The following is an 18310-nucleotide window of genomic DNA, read 5'->3' as shown; positions in this document are numbered from 1 at the left end:
AAAAAAGCATGGTACTGGCAGAAAAACAGACTCACAGAAAAATTGAACAGAATTGAGAGCCCAGAAATAAAACCACTCATCTAGGGACAGCTAATCTTTGACAAAGGATCCAAGAACATACGATGGAGAAAGGAAAGTCTCTTCACTAAATGGTGTTGGGAAAACTGGGCATCCACACGCAAAAGAATGAAAGTAAGCCATTATCTTACACTGTACACAAAAAATAATTCTGATGCATTAATAACTCAAATGTAAGATCTGAAACCATAAAGCTTCTCGAAGAAAAGAGAGGTGGTACATTCTTTCACGTCAATCTCAGCAGTGTGATTTTGAACACTATGTCTCCTCAAGCAAGGGAAGCAAAAGCAAAAATAAACAAATGGGACTACATCAAACTAAAAACGTCTGCATAGCAAAGGAAACCATCAACAAAATGAAAAGACAATCCACCCACTGGGAGAACATATTTACAAATCATATATCAAGTAAGGGGCTAATTTCGAAAATATATAAAGAACTCACACAACTCAACAACAAAAAGATGAAAAACCTGATCAAAAAATAGGCAGAGATTGTGAGCAGACATTTTTCCAAAGAAGATAAACAGATGGCCAACAGACGCCTGAAAAGATGTTCAACATCACTAATTGTTAGGGAAATGCAAATCAAAGCTACTGTGAGAACCAGCCCTGATGGCCTAGTGGTTCAAGTTCAGTGCTCACTGCTTTGGCAGCCCAGGTTCTTTTATGGGTCATGGAACCATACCACTCCTGTCAGTTGCCATGTTATTGTGGTGGCTCACATAGAAGAACTAGAATGACTTACATCAAGGGTATACAACCATGCAGTGGGGCTTTGGGGAGAAAAAAAAAAGGTGAAAGATAGGCAACAGATGTTAAGTCAGGGCAAATCTTTCCTGGCCGAAAAAAATACCAGGTGATATCACCTCACAACCATCAGAATGGCTCTTATTAAAATACAAGACATAGCACGTGTTGGAGAGCATGTGGAGAAAAGGGAACACTCATACACTGCTGGAGGGAACGCCAACTGGGGCAGTCACTATGGAAAATAATATGGAGGTTTCTCAAAAAATTAAAAACAGAAATACCCTATGATCCATCTATTTCACACCTAGGTATTCAAAAAAAACCAGAAACACTAACTTGAAAAGATATACACAACCCTATGTTCATTGTCATGTTATCCACAATAGCCAAGACTTGGAAGCAGCTCAAGTAACCACCCTCAGATGAACCAATAAGGAAGACATGGATATATATATATACAATGGAAGAGGAACTGAGTATTTTCACCACAGTGGGTAATATTTCATTTCTGTACCGCGTAGGGAAAAAGAGATTTCCAAGCCCAGTAAGCCACCCTGAGAACCCCTAGGATGAACATTCTCTCTACTTGGCAGATGGGACCAGTACGAATCAGGACAGAAAACAGGTCTTGTTTTGAAAAGAAGACAAAGTTGTTAGAAAAAAGAGGAGAAACCTAGCCCATTACAGGCCTTTCTAATCACCAAATTTCACATGTGGTGTCTAAGTGCTCAATAATATGCAGATGTAGGTTTAATATTACGAAACATGAATTTTCTCTAAATAAATTTTAAAATAAAATACAAAAGTCATAAGTGTTTTCGAACGGACAGTTTGAGGACTACAGAAATGACATAGAAAAAAATGTCCATGATGCCACCATCCAGAGATGACCACTCCAGAGTTGTGTCCTTTCCTCCACCCGTTCTCAGGGCTGCACAAAGAGCCCCCAAGACCAAACAGTCAACACGATTTTCAGATGATTCTCCAAATTGTTTGAATTGTGATTTTTACAAGATGACTCCTAGGTTACAGACAACATTTTCCCACAGTGATAGGATGTGTGGGGAGTTGGGTAATAGACCTGTTATGTGAAAGTAGTAATTTTGAAGAATTTCTTGGATTTTCTTCAGCATTCATTAGGTCATATAATGTTGCTTCGATTACTCAGAGTCGTTGTGTCTCACCCACTTCAGGTCTGAAGGAAAATAAGTCGAGCCAAAGTCATCAGGATCTTTCAGGCATTCCAGTACACAAAAACCCCCACCCACAAGGTAATGTGAGCACCACAAGAATACTCAAAATATTCATCTCACTTCACCAGACATTACTTGAGTCCCCACTATATTCAGTGTTGTACGTTCTAGAAGATACTTTCAGTGTTTCTACGAATCAGCAATTTAAACCACCGTTCAATTGGCAAATGTTCACTTAGGACAGGGCTGGTTTCCTCTGGCTAGTTTGCCTTTGGTGTGTGTGGTCAAAGTGTCCTTGGGGAAGCTCACCTCAGCCCTAAGGAGAAGGGCAGGAGGAGGAAATGACTCCAAATATGGATTTGTTTGCCCCTCAATAGAGGTTACTTGCTCCAAGTACAAGGCCACTGTCCTCCCCAATGTGTGTAAGTCAAGGGGCTATAGAACCATGATTGAACACTTAGATTTAAATTGATTTGGGGTGGGCCTTCCCTGTGGCTTGGTGGTTGGGTGCACGCGCTGCAATGCTGGTGGCCCGGGTTCGGATCCCGGGTGCGCATCGAGGCACCACTTCTCCGTCCATCCTGAGGCCGAGTCCCACATACAACAACTAGAAGGATGTGCAGCTATGACATACAACTATCTACTGGGGCTTTGGGGGGAAAAAATAAAATAAATAAAATCTTAAATTGATTTGGGGTGAATACTCATGAGAGTCTCTTCCTATCTAGTTAATCACTCTGTAACTAAACTGTAACAGTCAGCCACACTATCACAGATGCTGTGCTAAGCCCTGGTTTACAAAGGTGTGTGTGTGTGTGTCTGTGTATGTCCTGTATGTTTATGTATGCTAGTTGTTATTTTGTTTGCTTTTTTTATCAGTGAACATTTACTGATCTCTCACAATGTGCCATGCACTGGACCAAACTCCTAGTGTGCAGCATCGCAGGAACCCTCACAACAACCCATGAGGCAAGTGCAAGGACCTCTCCTTTACATGTGAAGAAATGGGCCAGAGAAGCCATCAGCCTGACACACAGCTAGTCAGTGTCAGAGCCCGGGTCAGACCTGGATCTCTCTGTACAAGAGGCCTAGGTCCTAACCACTTTGCTGTACCACATGTGTAGTCAGATAATGGCAGCCCAGCAGGAGAAAGGGCTCTACAGGAGCAACCTGCAGCCTTGACAGAGCAGAGGAGATCTGTAATGTCTGCTGTGACAGCGCCTGGCTCAGAGGAGTCAGTCAAACACTTCCAGTTGGGTGAGTGAAATCTTAAGCCAGAAAATGAACTATCCTCAAACTCCAACCCAAAGCAGACTTTGATTCGGACTCATCAAGTAGCTGTGTTTATAAGTTTTGTGCAAAATCAAATAAATATCACCTCTCCAGGGCATGCATCTGATATTATTATTGCGGTGGTAGATCACGCTGCGTTTGTTACAGTTTAGCCTCTAGGAAAATGTATAGCATTTAATCTAATATCTAGTATGGTTTATTTATTGTTTTTCCTGAGGAAGATTTTCCCTGAGCTCACATGGGTGCCAATCTTCCTCTACTTTGTACGTGGGATGCCGCCACAGTGTGGCTGATGAATGGTGTAGGTCTGCAGTCAGGATCCCAACCCTTGAACCTGGGCCACCAAAGCTGAACACGCCAAACTTAACCACTATGCCACAGGCCTGGCACTAATATCCAGTTTTTTAACCAAAGCAGAAAGGTGGATCACAAAAAACTAATGTGATGTATATTGACTAGAACAAAAGAAGTCACAGAAATGATGTGGTGTGCATATCTTGGCAGAAAATCAAATAGAGGGAGTGGAGAGGTTGATCCAGATGAATAAACGTGGGGGCCATGGGAAAGCACATTGAGGAGTGAGTAGATTCCTGAAAACACGAAGGTGATTGTTTGCACCTAATTATGCAAAGTTTCCTCTGTGAGAAAATATAGAATTTGGCAACTCCATACACAGTCACCCATATGATTGTTTATTTAGAAACCTGAGTAAAATACAGGTGGTAACTGTGCTTTCCCAGTTCACAATAGTGAATGAAGAGTCACTGGACATTTACTGACTGGCATGGCTCTAACATCTGCCGCTGTGCACCTCCCAGAAGACACAATAGTAAGTGGCTGAGTCTCCTTTCCCCACACAGTGAACAGTGAGGGTGGAGGTGGAAGTTGCAGGTGTCTTGTCTGCCTCAGGTGAGCCCAGCGGAATGCCTGCCTCCATTGTGACAGTGTTGTGAGATGAAATGTGCAGCAGGTGCTGCATGGCTTGACCAGGGCTTTCTTGATCCCAATGTACGGACGTCGTAGAAATTGTTACAGCAGATACCACACTTTCCAGATGCACTGTTTCTGACAGCTCTTTAGTTCTGGAAAGCTGAGGTTGCTCTAGATGACCTGCACCATGCACACACACTGAAAAAGAAGGGAAGGAGGAGAGTAATGAGCAAAAACTCAGAATTTTTTTAAAAATTACAAAATTAGAGAATATCTGTCAAAGGGAATTGGGGGACAAAAAAACCTTACAAGCTCCAAGGGCTGTCAGAGGTAATGCTGGGATGAGTGACAGCGTGTCTGAATGAACTGCGCTCTCCTCCAGGGCAGCCTGCATCCACTGCTGAGAAGAGTCTCAGACCACCGTCGCTTGGCTGAGTCACGAAGTCAAACCTCCCACTGGCGGGGGGTGAACGTGACTCTCTTGACTCACTGTGAAGGAGTGTCCTCACTACCTGTTAGCACATCCCTGCTATGTGAAGACACTAGTGCCAGGTCCTCACCTTAGATCAGACCACATAGTACAGACAGCCACCACAGAACTCTGAGAGGACTTATTATTCCAAACACTCTTCATGAAGCTCCCACTGTGTGCAAGACATTATGTTAAGTTCTTTGTGTGTAATAAAGATGCAATGATATGGCACCTAACCACGGAGAGCTGCCTAATGGGGAGACCACATGACTTAATGCCATGTTCTCCTTTCTCCCACTGCCTGTCACAGAATCAGTCCTCAATAACCCCAGTGAGTTGTCAGGCCAGAGTTGGTGGGAGGAAGGGAGGGTGGTCCAGGCTGTGTGATGCATCATTGGGCCCACAGAGAACTGCAACCAGCTGCAGAGACTTTGCTTCTTCAATCTGCTTCCATCTGTTCAGCTACCCACACAGCCTATAGCTTAGAATGTTACTGGCACCTTCAGGGGGCTGAACACTCTATTCTGGTTTGTTTGCTTCTGTTTGAGGCTCAGAACAATATGTCTCTATGTTGGAGGTTCAGAACAATATGTCTCTACTACACCCCAGATTCTCCTCTATGAAGCTGGGTTTCCTTTTTTGGATTCTTGAGTTTCCATTTGTCTGTTTTTCTTTCCTTAATTCAAGACATTCAATCTGCCCTAGAGTATTTTTACAGACTGCTCTTCACCAGTCCACCAAAAGTTGCTGTTTTCCAGATTTCTCTTCTCACTTTACCTACCCTGCCTAAGGGATTTCTTCCCGTTTATGGCATTATTTGTCTTGGGCAAATGGCGTAAGTAATGATAGGAGGAAATTACAGGTCCATTTCCATCCCACACCTTCTCCTGAGCTCCACAGGCACATATCCAGCTGACTACTCGGATGTTCATTTGTCTGACGAAGGAGCTCAAACTGACTTTGTACACAGCCCAGGGTGAACTCTTCTTCCCCACCCCAACCCATCTCTTCTTCCTGTCTCAGTGAAGGACTTTGCTACCCACTTTGTCCTATCAGGAACCTGAGTGTCAGCCTCAATTCTCCCCTTTAAGAAGAGTTAAGACCTCACTCAAGGTCACAGAGCTCATAAAGGGCAAAGCAGGAGCCAGTGAGGGGTGAACATGGGGGTTTAGGGTGGTGTGAGCGTTCAAAACAGAGGAACTGGGCAACTCGTCTTGGGGAATGAGGATGATGTTGTTCTGTAAGGAGATGAGTGAGGAGCTTGTTCCTCCTGTTGGCCACGCCCCTGATTATCACCAGTTCACAGAGCTCACTTCTCCCTGGAGTCAGGCACTGAGACGGTGCCTGAAGAGGAAAGGGTTCTGTTTTATTAAGAAAGGGGGAAGATGAAATGAACAAACAACCTGAAAACAGAGAAAAAGTAAGTTTCATTCCCCTCTACCCGGACCCCTTCTCCAACATACTGGGAGGTCTTAGCCTTGACCTAGGCCTTCAGTAGAGGTGGGGGTGTGGGCTCTTTCACAAGCAGGCATGTCTTAATTGTAAATTTCTAACCACAAAAACAGAAGCATAGGGGATAGAGAATGAGGTAATGAATCTGAAGAACCAATTTCCTTCAGATCTTTTATATTTTCCTTTCATTAATTGTGATTACCAATGCTTTTAAAGCGTACATAAACTTAGAATTTTCAGTTAAAAAGGTGTTTCAACTCAGCTTAGACCTCAAACAGCCTCCCCCCACACAGATACATATAGCAGCAGAGAAGTTTCCTTTTGGAGGCTGGAGGATAGCACAGATTTTCTTCTCTTTTCTTCCTTTTGTTTTCTTTTATTCTTTTCTATTCTTTTCAAGAATTTGACTGAATTTATAGAAAGGTAGTGAATTTAGTTATATCATTTCTTATGATTTGCTTTAATAAAGAATCAGAGCCACGTAATTTCAGCAGTTAAACCACTTCATTGTACAATAAGAAAAGAGTCATGCAGAGAAGCTGGAAATCCACCCAAATTCCCACGTGAGGTACCACTAGGGGAGACATCGAACGTGTAGGGCCCGGTGTCTCACCAGGGTTGATTGCATCACCCTGACATGAGGATTATTACCTACCAGGATGATCTGAGTGTCAGGCCTGCTAATGGATGAGGACCCTGAGAAGTTGTCAATACTGTTTCCTGTGCATCTAATCACTGTCTCCTCTGCTGCAAAATGAGTAACGGTAGGTGGAGCAACAACTTAGAAACTGGATATAGGAATAGACTTCCAGTCTCAGCTTTTAACCATTTTGTGGTCAATCTTCACAGAGTCCTTTACCCTTGAAATTATTTGCAAAGTATTGCATTTATGCATTCTTCAAGGGAGATAGTAAGATTCTTAAATTGTTAGTCTGTAACAGTGCAAGAGAAATAAATGTGAGTACCTATTCAAGCCACAAATTAAAATTGTTTTAGCTTCTGCATTAAAAAAGTAAAAAGAAACAGTAAAACAAATTTTAGAACTATTTTTATTTAGTTCAAGATATCCAAAATATCGTTTGAACATGTAATCAATATAGAAACTTCTTAATGAGATATTTCACTTTTCCCATCTTAACTTCAAAATATGTTTTGTATTTTACACATGAAGTCCATCTAAGCTTAGACTATTGGTCTGGCTACATTTCAAGTGCTCAGTAGCCACACGTGGCTAGTGGCTACTGGATTTACCAGCACAGATTCTCCTCCAAATGCTTCAGAAACACTAAACTGGATGATCTTTAGAAAGGCCCCTTCCAACTAGGAAGCTCCTTGAGTCTGGACCAGCCTACACTAGTGGCTCTTTGCTCTCTTCCATTATCTGCAGTGGACTCGGGCAGGTGGCATCCAGGATAGTCTAGGACTCAGAGGGTTGACACCAGGGTAACCAAGGGACCCAGAGGTGGTGGAAGTTGCCAGGCCTGGACAGAGTAGAGAGTACAAGTACTTTTTACATTGGGGGACTGAACAGCTCATGTGGCTGTCTGGTCCCAGGCAACACAGCAGCAGACACCTGCATCGCACTTCTCTACACTCGCCACTGACAGCGTATGGCTGGTGCCATCTTGGCCTCCATTGTGGTGACTTTATCTGCTTTTAGGACTGAGTCTCACTACACATCTGCCTTGAGCATGATCGTTCAGAGGAGTCTTTCAGGGTCCTTGCCCTCCACTTGTGGTTTTACCAAGTGGATGTAGGTGACCGTGGTGCAGGTGATGCATGGCAGGATGGCCAAGCTGAGCCGGGATGACCATGCACACCACCACTGAGGCTGGGTGCTCCAGCCTGACCCCCCCCCAGTCATCTCAGAGGGAGGCAGCAGTGATGCAGGGGCAGCGAGGGCCTCAGAACCTTCCTGTGCATCACGTACTGGGAAAGGGAACTGGACTTACCAGGAGCAAGAGGGCTCACAGAAGGGCAAGTCGGCCCAGCATGGCCCTGGGTCTGGGCAGGGTGGAAAGAATCCCAGGGTGGCCGTGTGGGAGAAGCTGCACCTTGGTGGGTGGTAGAGGCCAGGTTAGGGCCTGAGCTGCTGATTCCCTGGGGATACAAGGAGGTGACTGGTGAAACAAATGAGGGAGGAAGTGTCCTGGGAGAGAAAAAATAGAAGTCTGACAACAAGGTGAAAGGAGGAATGACAAATGGTGAGAATTCTGAGAAGACTAAAGAATGTTGGTGGAATAATAACAGAAATAATAGTACTCTTTGATTGGTCGTAGACTACACTCTAGCACTGCAATAATTGGTTTGTGCTCATTGCTTTATTAAATCCTGAAAATAGCCTGTGGGATAAACATTATTAGACTCAATCTAGAGATAGGGAAAGTGGGGCTGGTATTTTAAATCACATTCCCAAAGCTACACATCATGAAAGATGACATGAGAGGATTCGTATTAAAGTGGAGCCAGAGCAGCCGTTTCAGAGGAATTGCCTTGCTCACCTTATTTTCTTTGTCTTCCAAACTGGACCAAACTGCCAACATGCCAAGCAGTCAGCAAGGACAAGAATATCCTGTTTGTGAGAACTGATGACATTGGACTTTTCTGATGACCAAGTCACTAGTCAATCAATGAAATACAAGTCTAGCCTTTGCCTGGTGACTGAATATGAAGCCAATCTATGAAGTACAATCCTAGCCTTACCTTGTGTAGCACCAATGAACTCTCCTTTAATACAACTTACCTCGTCTTCCTCCCTTTTTCCCATAAAAATCCTGAACCCCTCTCCTGTAAGTGGGAACATTATTTAGGTTTCTACCTGAATCTGTGCTCCTTGAATTGCAATTCTTTGATCCTAAATAAGCATTTTGCTTCTTAGTCTGGTTTCTGTTTTTGTAGGTTTACATATGGTGTCAGAAGTGATCCCAACTTCGTGGACTGGCATCCCCTGTAAATGAGTTTGGTACCCACATGGGTCGCCTTGTGTGCTCCCTGCTTCCATAGACCACCAGCTCCTCCAACCATGAGTCCTTTCAGGTTCTAACCTTCTCTCCTTTTGATTTAGGTCTTTGAGTTTTGGGGGGATTCTGAGGGAAATAGCACAATCTGGGGTCAGTAGAACAGGAGACACTTATGTCCAAGACAACTCATGGCTTTTGCCATCTGGAAGAGTTTCCCTGCTTGGGCCACCTTAAGGAGGATCATGGCTATTGCTGTTTGAAAGGATTTCTCTTTTAGAGCTGGCTCTGGCTGCTGCCATCTGAGGGCTTATTCTCTAACTGGTGAGTGCTCAAATTCTGTCTATTGTGTCATTTGTCCGAACAGCTATAGCCAGTAGGTCAGATGCACAAGTAAAACCGGAGGCTTGCAACTGATATCTCTTTGTCTCCTTGACTCCTTGTCCCGCCGTCCTTTAATACAGGAATGTCATCTTCTAAAACTTTCTGAGAAGTTCCTCCCTCAGGAACTGCATCTGGATTTGTATTCAAGAACTATGGCCCTTCCTCTTATAAATTTTTGTCCCAGTGGACCAATAAATCTGATGAAGATTTACAACTACAGTGGCCACTTTGGTGCTGTTTTGAGCTCCAAACACTTGTCTTTTTGTGCACCAGATTTGAGAGCAGCAGACAAGGCAAATATAAATGCAACCTTTAATTTCTAAAGAGTTAATCATGCTACTTGTTTAAAAACAATGGTCTCGGAAACTGTAAATATTTACCAAAAACAGCAAGATCTTACTAATCTCATTTTGTGTACTAGGAGCTTAGCTTGGCAACCACCAGGTTGGGGGTCCCAAAAAACAGCCGGAGAGAAATGTCGATTTCACCCCATTTGTAGCCAGATATGACTGAGCAGAAATGTGAATTAAATTCCATTTGTGGCTAGGGTCCTACCAAACTGCCACCAACCTCAGGGGAATTATGTTGGCCATTGGAAGGAATGTTCTAATTAGATAAGATCATTTAAGAAATGCGCCTAAAAGCAAAGTTTTCAAAATTCCAAAAAGGCCCTATTGAAAGTTTTATTGCAAAAAGCTAATGAACAACTAAGATATAAGAGGAACCTAAAAGAAATGACGGTACAAAAGTCCATTAAGTTAATGTCTTTACAGACACCTACATTTCTGACTTTGAAGGAGGGTCCCATATGGGCTCTTCTCAGAGTTCACAAAACTCTGAGAGATTTTCTGGTGAACTACTACATTATTCCCCTAAACAGTCAAGGGAAACTAAAATTAAAATTTAAAGGAGTTGTTTAATACTGTGAGAAACGTTTACTGTTTGTCCCTGCTGAAACCCACCAAGAAATTTGAAAGGATTTGATAACTTATGATCAGAAATTTGGCCACATTGGAAGCTGATATTCAGAGGCTGACAGGAATTTTTCCTATAGCCCTTCTTCCTTAAGTTAAAATAAAACTATGTACCCAGAGGGAAAGAAGCAAATTAAGCATGACGTAATTGGACCGGTAGATCAACCCATGATGTTATTTAAGTTACAACCCAATTTCTGAGGAATTGAAATCAGCTGTCCTTATCTCACAAATTTTGGAAAAACTGGAAAAGTTGCTCAAAAGGGAGTTCAGATTCCACCCTGTCCTCAATCCCAAAAACCTCTCTTATTTATCTCAAAAAGCTTGTAACTTCTCCTGGAACTGTTATCTAGACTATCACCGATTCCTAAGACTGAAGGAAAAAAGAGACAAATGGCTATAGAAGCACCATTACCCACAATCTAGTATCTTAAGTGTCTTCTCCACAAAAATTAGAAGAAAAAAAGCTTTAACCATCTAAGTAGATAACCTTAATTTATTCCATCTGCCTGAAACACAATTTGGATCCAACTATTTTTCATAACTAGTGAGAATTGTATTACCGTACCTGATTCATGGCAGTAATTTGAAAACAATATCTATGGAGTCTCTATGTATGTGTGTCTATATATGTGTATGTCATGTAGCTGTGATGTTATTCTACTACCGGATGGTATAATTTCTAAAAAAGCTCTATTTAATAAGCTTAAAACACATGCTATAAAAATTCAGCGCTCTCTCAAAAAGATACTGGTAACTAACCCAAATGAATTGCAGGATCATGTGCTCTAGGAAAATATTTGATATTAAAGCCAATTTAAGTTTGTTGTCTTTAGAATTTTCAGCACTAAATATAAAACTTTTCTTCTACCTAGGCTTACTAAAAGTCAAATAAATTCGTGTTATCCCTGTTACAAAATTTGACAGCTGGAAAAATGGTGGCCGACTTTGTCTAATATCATAAAAGTTTTTGTAGGTAATCTAATTGTAATTATTCAGAATAAGTTAACTAACCAGATGTAAGTAAGATAAAAAGCTTTATCTTAACTTTTTAACAATAATTATGTGTTGTGGTACATGTACTTAAAAAATAACTTCAAAATCTTTTTGGTAACTGGAAATCTTTGAGTTGTGTTGTCAAGTTAAATGATAGGAATTCACTGAATGTCTAGATCATTTCCAAATAAGATAAAATACTGAAACATTACTTCCTAAATAAGTCTAAGTTTACCTACTTTGGGCTTTATTGCAAAAAAACTAAAATGTGTTCGGGTCTATTAGTAAACATTTCTTGTGCCACATTAAAAGAAATTTATGCTGTGAGAAAATGTATGTTTTCAGCAATAGAAGGTATAAGAAATGGACATATTTTTGTTAAGAAAGTAAATTGGTCCTAAAGTAATTATATTTTATCAAAATGATTTCCTATCTTGTTTTTAACAAGTCTTTAATAACAAGGGCTCAGGTTTTTCTTACAGCGATTTAACTTTTCGTATTTGCCTGAAAAGCTTAGACTGTCACCGTGGTTAAATGGATAACTAAATATTGTTTTGCAGTGTCCTATGACCCTAATTGACCAAGTGTTTTAAAACATTTTGATATTTTACACTGACTTCCCAAACTTTTTGAACTGGAAATAACTTTGAGGTTTTTGTGGTGGTACATGTTTTCTAGAGGGCTGCTGGAACACCTCACCTCAAAAAATTTATTCTGTCCTCCTATAAAAAGGAGATATTAAAGTATTTAGGCTTATTTGGTATGTTAAATTACAAGGAAAGGGGTTTCACATAATGATAAACCATCTTAGGTTATATATTGTGGATGAATATTATTAATATGTGTTCTAAAAGAATTATACAAAATTCACAAAATTCTGATATGTCTTGGCATAATGTTATCAGTCATAATTCCATCTATTGTTTTATGGAAATAAATTGTATTACACATTGCCACAATTGAATACTACATTTCTCTTTTCTTCAAATTTAATGATCAACTGTTGACAATAATCAGCCATAGATTTTAATGAAGTTTGTTCCAACCTCCAGCTAAATACTCTTTTCAGTATGTCAAATTACAAAAATAATACAATTTAGTAATGAGTTTGATGCCTTTACACAAGGGAACACAATCCATGGACTGGGGAGCACAGCGCCTCACGGGCAGTGGAGCCCTCTTCTCAGGATTTTGGGCGAGAGGAGATCTGTGGAGCCGGAGAAGCAGCAAGGCAGAAACAGGGCAGGACTAGCTGGGAGCTCAGCGATTTCCTTAGAAGGCCAGCACGTCAGTCGGGGAATAAGGAAGGAATATTTGATTAAGGTGATTGGCTGGGGTTGCATATCTGACCTTATTGAGAACAGGGAGATCATTACAGATTCTTGGCAGGTGGGGGCTGGCTGGCTGGATAGCCAGCGTTTCTGGTCAAGCGCAGCATTTACAGGGCCAGGAAAGTCATCCAGGTTTCAGGTTGCTGACCTGACACCCTGGGCAGGAGTGGCTCCATCTTGGGCCTAGAAGGTGATTTCAATAGGTGACTTTTGTTTTCCTTTCTTCTACTTCTCTTCCTGCTGTGGTGTGTCTGTGCTCTTCTCTAAGGGGCACTGGAAGGTTATACTCCTCCAAAAGAGACACATGTTTAAAAAATAATAGAGGAAAACTCTCGGGCAGGACACAGGCAAAGAGTAGCCAGGGCTTTCCCTCTCAGCCCTCGTGTGGAGTCTGGAGGGTCCTCATCAAGACCCCACTGGTCCCCAGGAAAAGAGAAATAGGTGTTGCTTGAGGGAGCAGGACTTTCTCTCATCCCGGGTCTTCTTGCTGCTGCCAGGAATGAACCCGCTCTGATGGAAGCAGACCTCAGTCAGCCTGGGGGCGGTGGGTGCAGGAGAGCAGATCTGGACTCAGGCCAATGGGTGAACAGAGATCCAGATACTGAAGTTTGGAACTTTCACTTACACCTCTGAGACCCTGGCATACTTTATCTGACCCAGGTGAGTACTCCTCTGGTTATCACAGAATCTGAGAACTAATCCAATCCGACTTACTCATTGTAGTCATATGGATTAAATTAGGTGTACACATGAGGATAATTACTCTTGAAATGGACAAGCCTGGAAAACTGAAGAAGAAAGCAATTGATATATTTTGATGGGTGGACTGTGGATACAATTTTCTTTCTTTTTTCTCCAATTTACATCTTTATAACACTGTGTTAAGTAAATATTTTTTCTTAAAAAATTCATGTGTTTTTTTAGTAGAATTTGCAACCCCATTTTTAAAACCAAGTCAGATTTGCTAAAGAATCACAGAAGCTTAGACACTTAAAGATGAAAGGGGGATCCTTCCTACCAGAAGCCTCATTGTTTCTCTCTCTCTTTTTTGTTTTTTGGCGAGGAAGACAGGTTCTGAGCTAACATTTGTGCTTATCCTCCTCTATTTTGTATGTGGGATGCGGCCACAGCATGGCTTGATGAGCAGTGCACAGGTCTGAGCCCAGGATCCAAACCTGCAAACCACAGGCCTCTGAAGCAGAGCGTGGGAACTTAACTACTACACCAGTGAGCCGGCCCCTGTTTCTCAGTTTTAACGATGGGAACACCTTTTCCAAAACACAGGTGCCTCCTTCAACATTACAGGCCTGTGAGCTGCTGAGGCAGGATCAGAACACCCACTCCTTCCTTTCTAGTGTGAGCACCTTTCCTGGGGTGAACTTGTCATTTCAAATTCAACAACTTCATCCAGAGCACCCAGGACATGTCAAGTGTGGGGCCAGGCCCTTTCACAGCAGTAACCTCGTGTTTATAACCAGTGAAGGGAATGAACCTCTTTGAGGCGCACACCAGTATTCTCAGTCAACAGATGGTGAAAGTCGGGCTCCCTGGACGTTCCTCACAAAGGTCTCTTTAAACAGCTGAGCAAGCCCAAGATTTCTCAGGTTTGGGGGAACATCCTTGTAAAGAACATGAAAAGACACCATCACGTGTCCATTCATAAGCCCAGAAGGAATTCAGAGAATGAAGCAAAGGTACACTATAAAGGGGTTATGAGAATTTGCTTTGAAAAAAAATGAGACATTGAGTATGATTTGTCTTAGGGGTGTGTGCAAGTCAGGAAATAGGAAGAAATGAGAATGAAGTGTGTTATTTGCATTGGTGCTGGTGGTGCTGTAGTTTCCCACATGGGGTGCGTAAGACAACACACTGGCGTGTGGGAAGAGAGCGTTAGAACTACTGTTAGTTTTTGTTTTTATCACATACTTTTTATTATTTTAATGAGGTCACAGTAGTTTATAACATTGTGAAATTTTAGTTGTACATTATTATTTTTCAGTCACCATGTATCTGTGCCCCTTTACCCCTTATGCCCACACCCAACCCCCTTCCCTTCTGGCAACCACTAATGTGTACTCTTTGTCCCTGTATTTGTTTATCTTCTACATATGAGGGAATTCATACCATGGTGTTTGTCTTTCTCTGTCTGGCTTATTTTGCTTAACATAATCCCGTCCATATCACATAGTTTTAAATTGTTTGTTTTTGTGTTTGTTTTGTAATATACACAATGCATTTCTACCATCGTTCATGTAACTTATTACTTTGTAAATATATAGATGTACACATATTCAGTGTTTATCCACACATAAAATACAGCCAAGAAAATTTTGAAAAACAGTGGGAAAATTTGCTTACCAAAAAGCAAGAATCATTATAAAGCTATACTAATTAGAATGCTGTGTCCCTGGCACAGGAATAGACAAAATATAGCAAACGACGGAGAAAGAAAGAGAAAAAAATCTTACATTGCATCTTCTGGGTGTAGTGTTGCTAGTGGTAATTATAATAGTGCTCATATTTATATTTTTATAAATTTATGTTTATACCTAACTTGTTTCCTAACAGAACACAGATTTAAGTATGAGAGAAAATGCAAATAAAACATTTTTAAAGATTAGCAATAACCTTATGATCTGTAATTTGAATCTTGTTCTTTCCAAGCAATACTTATTTTGTTAGCTATCTACTGAAAAAATAGAAAGCAATAACAAATCAGAAGTAATGATTTCTCTTAGCATCCATATTGTGGCATCAAATACCATTTCCTACTAAAAGAAAATAAAAAAAGAATCAAACATTTACTTTGCTATTTCTGTACAAACTGTATTTCAGGATACCACAGAGCTTATGAATAAAGTTCTTCTTCATGGGAGTATTACAACCAATAAATACAGGAGAAATATTAAACATAGGAAATTACCATTGTGCAACTCTAATGACGTCCTGGACTTAGACGACTACCATGAATTCCTTATAGCTCTGCCTCTTCCACTGGATATTTCTCTCTCCACCATCCTATTTTTCTGTCTCCCCCTTTGCTTTCTCTATCACTCTTCATATCCCTACATCTCTCCATCTCAAGGTCCACAACTCTTTCTTTCTCTACTTCCTATTGTTCTCCATCCCTCTCTGCTTTCTTTCTGTCTCTCTTCCAGCTCTGTCTCCTTCTCCTTCTCTATTTCTCTTCATCTCTCTTCTTTCTTACTGTCTCTCTCCTTATCTCTATTTCTCTCTGTGTGTATCTATCTGCCTATCTCGACTATCTATCTTTCTTTTTCTATTTCCTATTTCTATCTCTCTTATCTATGTTACACTCTATGTCTATCTCTACCTCTCCATTTCTTCCCGTGGTCATAACAGCTGCTTTAAATTCTCTGTTATCCCAACATCTGTGTCATTTCAGGATTGACATCTGTTAATGACTTTTCCATATTGAGATATTAAGGTTTTCCTGGTTCTCCATATATTGAGTAATTTTGGGTTGTATCCTGCACATTTTGAATATTATGTTAGGGGCTCTATGCAGCTTTTAAATACTATGGAGAACGTTGAGTGTTTTGTTTGCAGGGAATTGACGCAGTTAGGGGTTGCAAGTTCTACCTGCTTTTGGTGGGCAGTTCCAATCAGTGCAATTTTCAAAGCCTTGGCAGTGCTACTGAGATACCAAATCTGTACCCTTTTCTGACCACAGTGAGGCAGGTCAAGAGTGTTTGTAATGAGCTTCATGAGGGCACATACCTCTGTGTCAAGAGCACTTGGAGCCAAGCCTGGGTATTTTACATATACTTATGGGATGAAGTACCACATGTGTGTTTTGGAAGATTCTTACAAGGTTGTCAGTAAAACTGAATTATATAGTGTGTATTTTTTCCATAGAAGATTAAAAGAAGCTGTGGGTGAACAACAGTTTCATAGAGTCAGTCTGGGCTGGGACAGAGATGGGAAGCAGTGACTCTAATGCAAACCATTCCTCCTCACACGGGACTAAAATAGGAGTTGACAGTGGAGGAGGCAGAAGCCACACCAGGTGGACAAAGGGCCCAGGTCGTGTCCCTGGCCCTGAGCTGCTCTGTGCGCCCTGCAGCTTCCCAGAGAGCAGCAGCCTCTCCTGCCAGTGCTGTGGCAGGGCTGGGCCGGGCGCAGGTTCCAGGGAAGCTGAGTGTAGCCCAGACACCTCAACCCCAGCTTCACAGCCTGCCTGCTCTTCCCACAGGCTCTGTGGCTGCCAGGAGCATGTGGTCTTCAGGGAACAGGGGGTTCTGACCCACTCCACATGGTGCCAGCCTTCCAGAGTTCCTTTCCCTATGAGTGGCCCAGTCATGGGGCTCAGCCTGGGAACCCAGCTCCCCAGGCAGCCACTGATGTAATCCAATAAACAGTGCGCTGAGGGGAGATGGTCCTTCTCAGGACGGAGCTGCCAAAAAGGGACACTTTGGAGAGTTTGACACAAGACCTTGTAATTCTGTGAGGGTGCATTGCTTTAAAAAACACGGAATTACAGCTCGAGTCCAAGCACTGCCACTTGGAGGATGTGTCCTTGGGAAAGTCTCTGTAAGTGGGAATAATAACGCTGACTCTGGATTCTTCATGCACCACGTGCCAGGGATTGTGCCAAGTTGTTTGTTTTTAAAATAGATACTGTGGAATTCGGTCTTAAGTACAGTTTAATTCTTATAATAATACTTCGAAGTAGTTATAATCAACCACAGTTGCTAGATGAGATCATCAGAATCTTAAAAAGTTTTGCCCACTCAGGGTCACTTAAGAAGTAACTAATGGAACACGGATTCAAATCCAAGTCTAACAAATTCCAAAACCCATGCCACTATCCACACAATATATAGAATACAGTATACAAAGAGAATTTCTTTTTAAACTATAAAGTATAAAGGACCATGAGGAAAATTTCAGAAAGATTGCAGAAACTCAAGAATAACTCTCCCATGGCAGTAGGCAAAGAGCAGAAAATATTCTTCAAGAGCATTCATTCAATTAATAGTAGTACATCTCAAAAGGTAGTAGAAATTTCTTCCAATGCTTTAAATTTAAGAGTTGATCACCTTTTGTAAAAGTTAATTTTTTTAAGTCATACCAGAAATCATTGATCCATAAAATGATAACAAATACCCTTTACTGAATGTCAAACTTTGTACACATTTATTCCTTCCTTGCAAGAATAAAGTAGGTGTTACTGATCCCTATTTTGCAGATGAAACAGAGGATTAGGGAGGCTAAATAACTTGAGGCTGCCTGCGTAATTAAGAGCACACCAGGAATTTGAACCAAGTCAGCCAGTCTCCAGGGCCTGTGCCCTAAGTAAGCTGCTTGGCTGTTTGTGATTCTGGGGTTAATTTCTGTCCTCATTGGGCCGTTGCATTTGAATGCAAAATGTGATGTTGTTACACTTCCTATTTGTTTTCAATTCCCTGCTTCCTGCTTATACAGTATTTTGATTCCATTTAGTTACTTACACTATCTTCTAGCAGCCCCTCCTG

General features: G+C 41.5%; 1 protein-coding gene across 1 annotated transcript in view; it reads right to left on the bottom strand.

Annotated features, from left to right (window-relative positions):
- LOC106803710 (uncharacterized) overlaps positions 1–4640 on the bottom strand; it is a 34217-nt gene extending 29577 nt beyond the window's left edge. Inside the window, exons 1-2 of the mRNA XM_087434004.1 lie at positions 4556–4640; positions 4128–4444 (exon numbers count right to left, since the gene is read on the bottom strand). Coding sequence (XP_087290130.1) covers positions 4128–4444; positions 4556–4640 — 402 coding nt within the window. The remainder of the gene's footprint in view (positions 1–4127; positions 4445–4555) is intronic.
- Positions 4641–18310: the final 13670 nt, after the last annotated feature.

Source organism: Ceratotherium simum, chromosome 1 (genome assembly GCF_057802395.1).
Source record: "Ceratotherium simum simum isolate JZ-2026a chromosome 1, ASM5780239v1, whole genome shotgun sequence".
Taxonomy (NCBI): Eukaryota; Metazoa; Chordata; class Mammalia; order Perissodactyla; family Rhinocerotidae; genus Ceratotherium; species Ceratotherium simum.
This window is presented reverse-complemented; position numbering and strand designations above follow the sequence as displayed.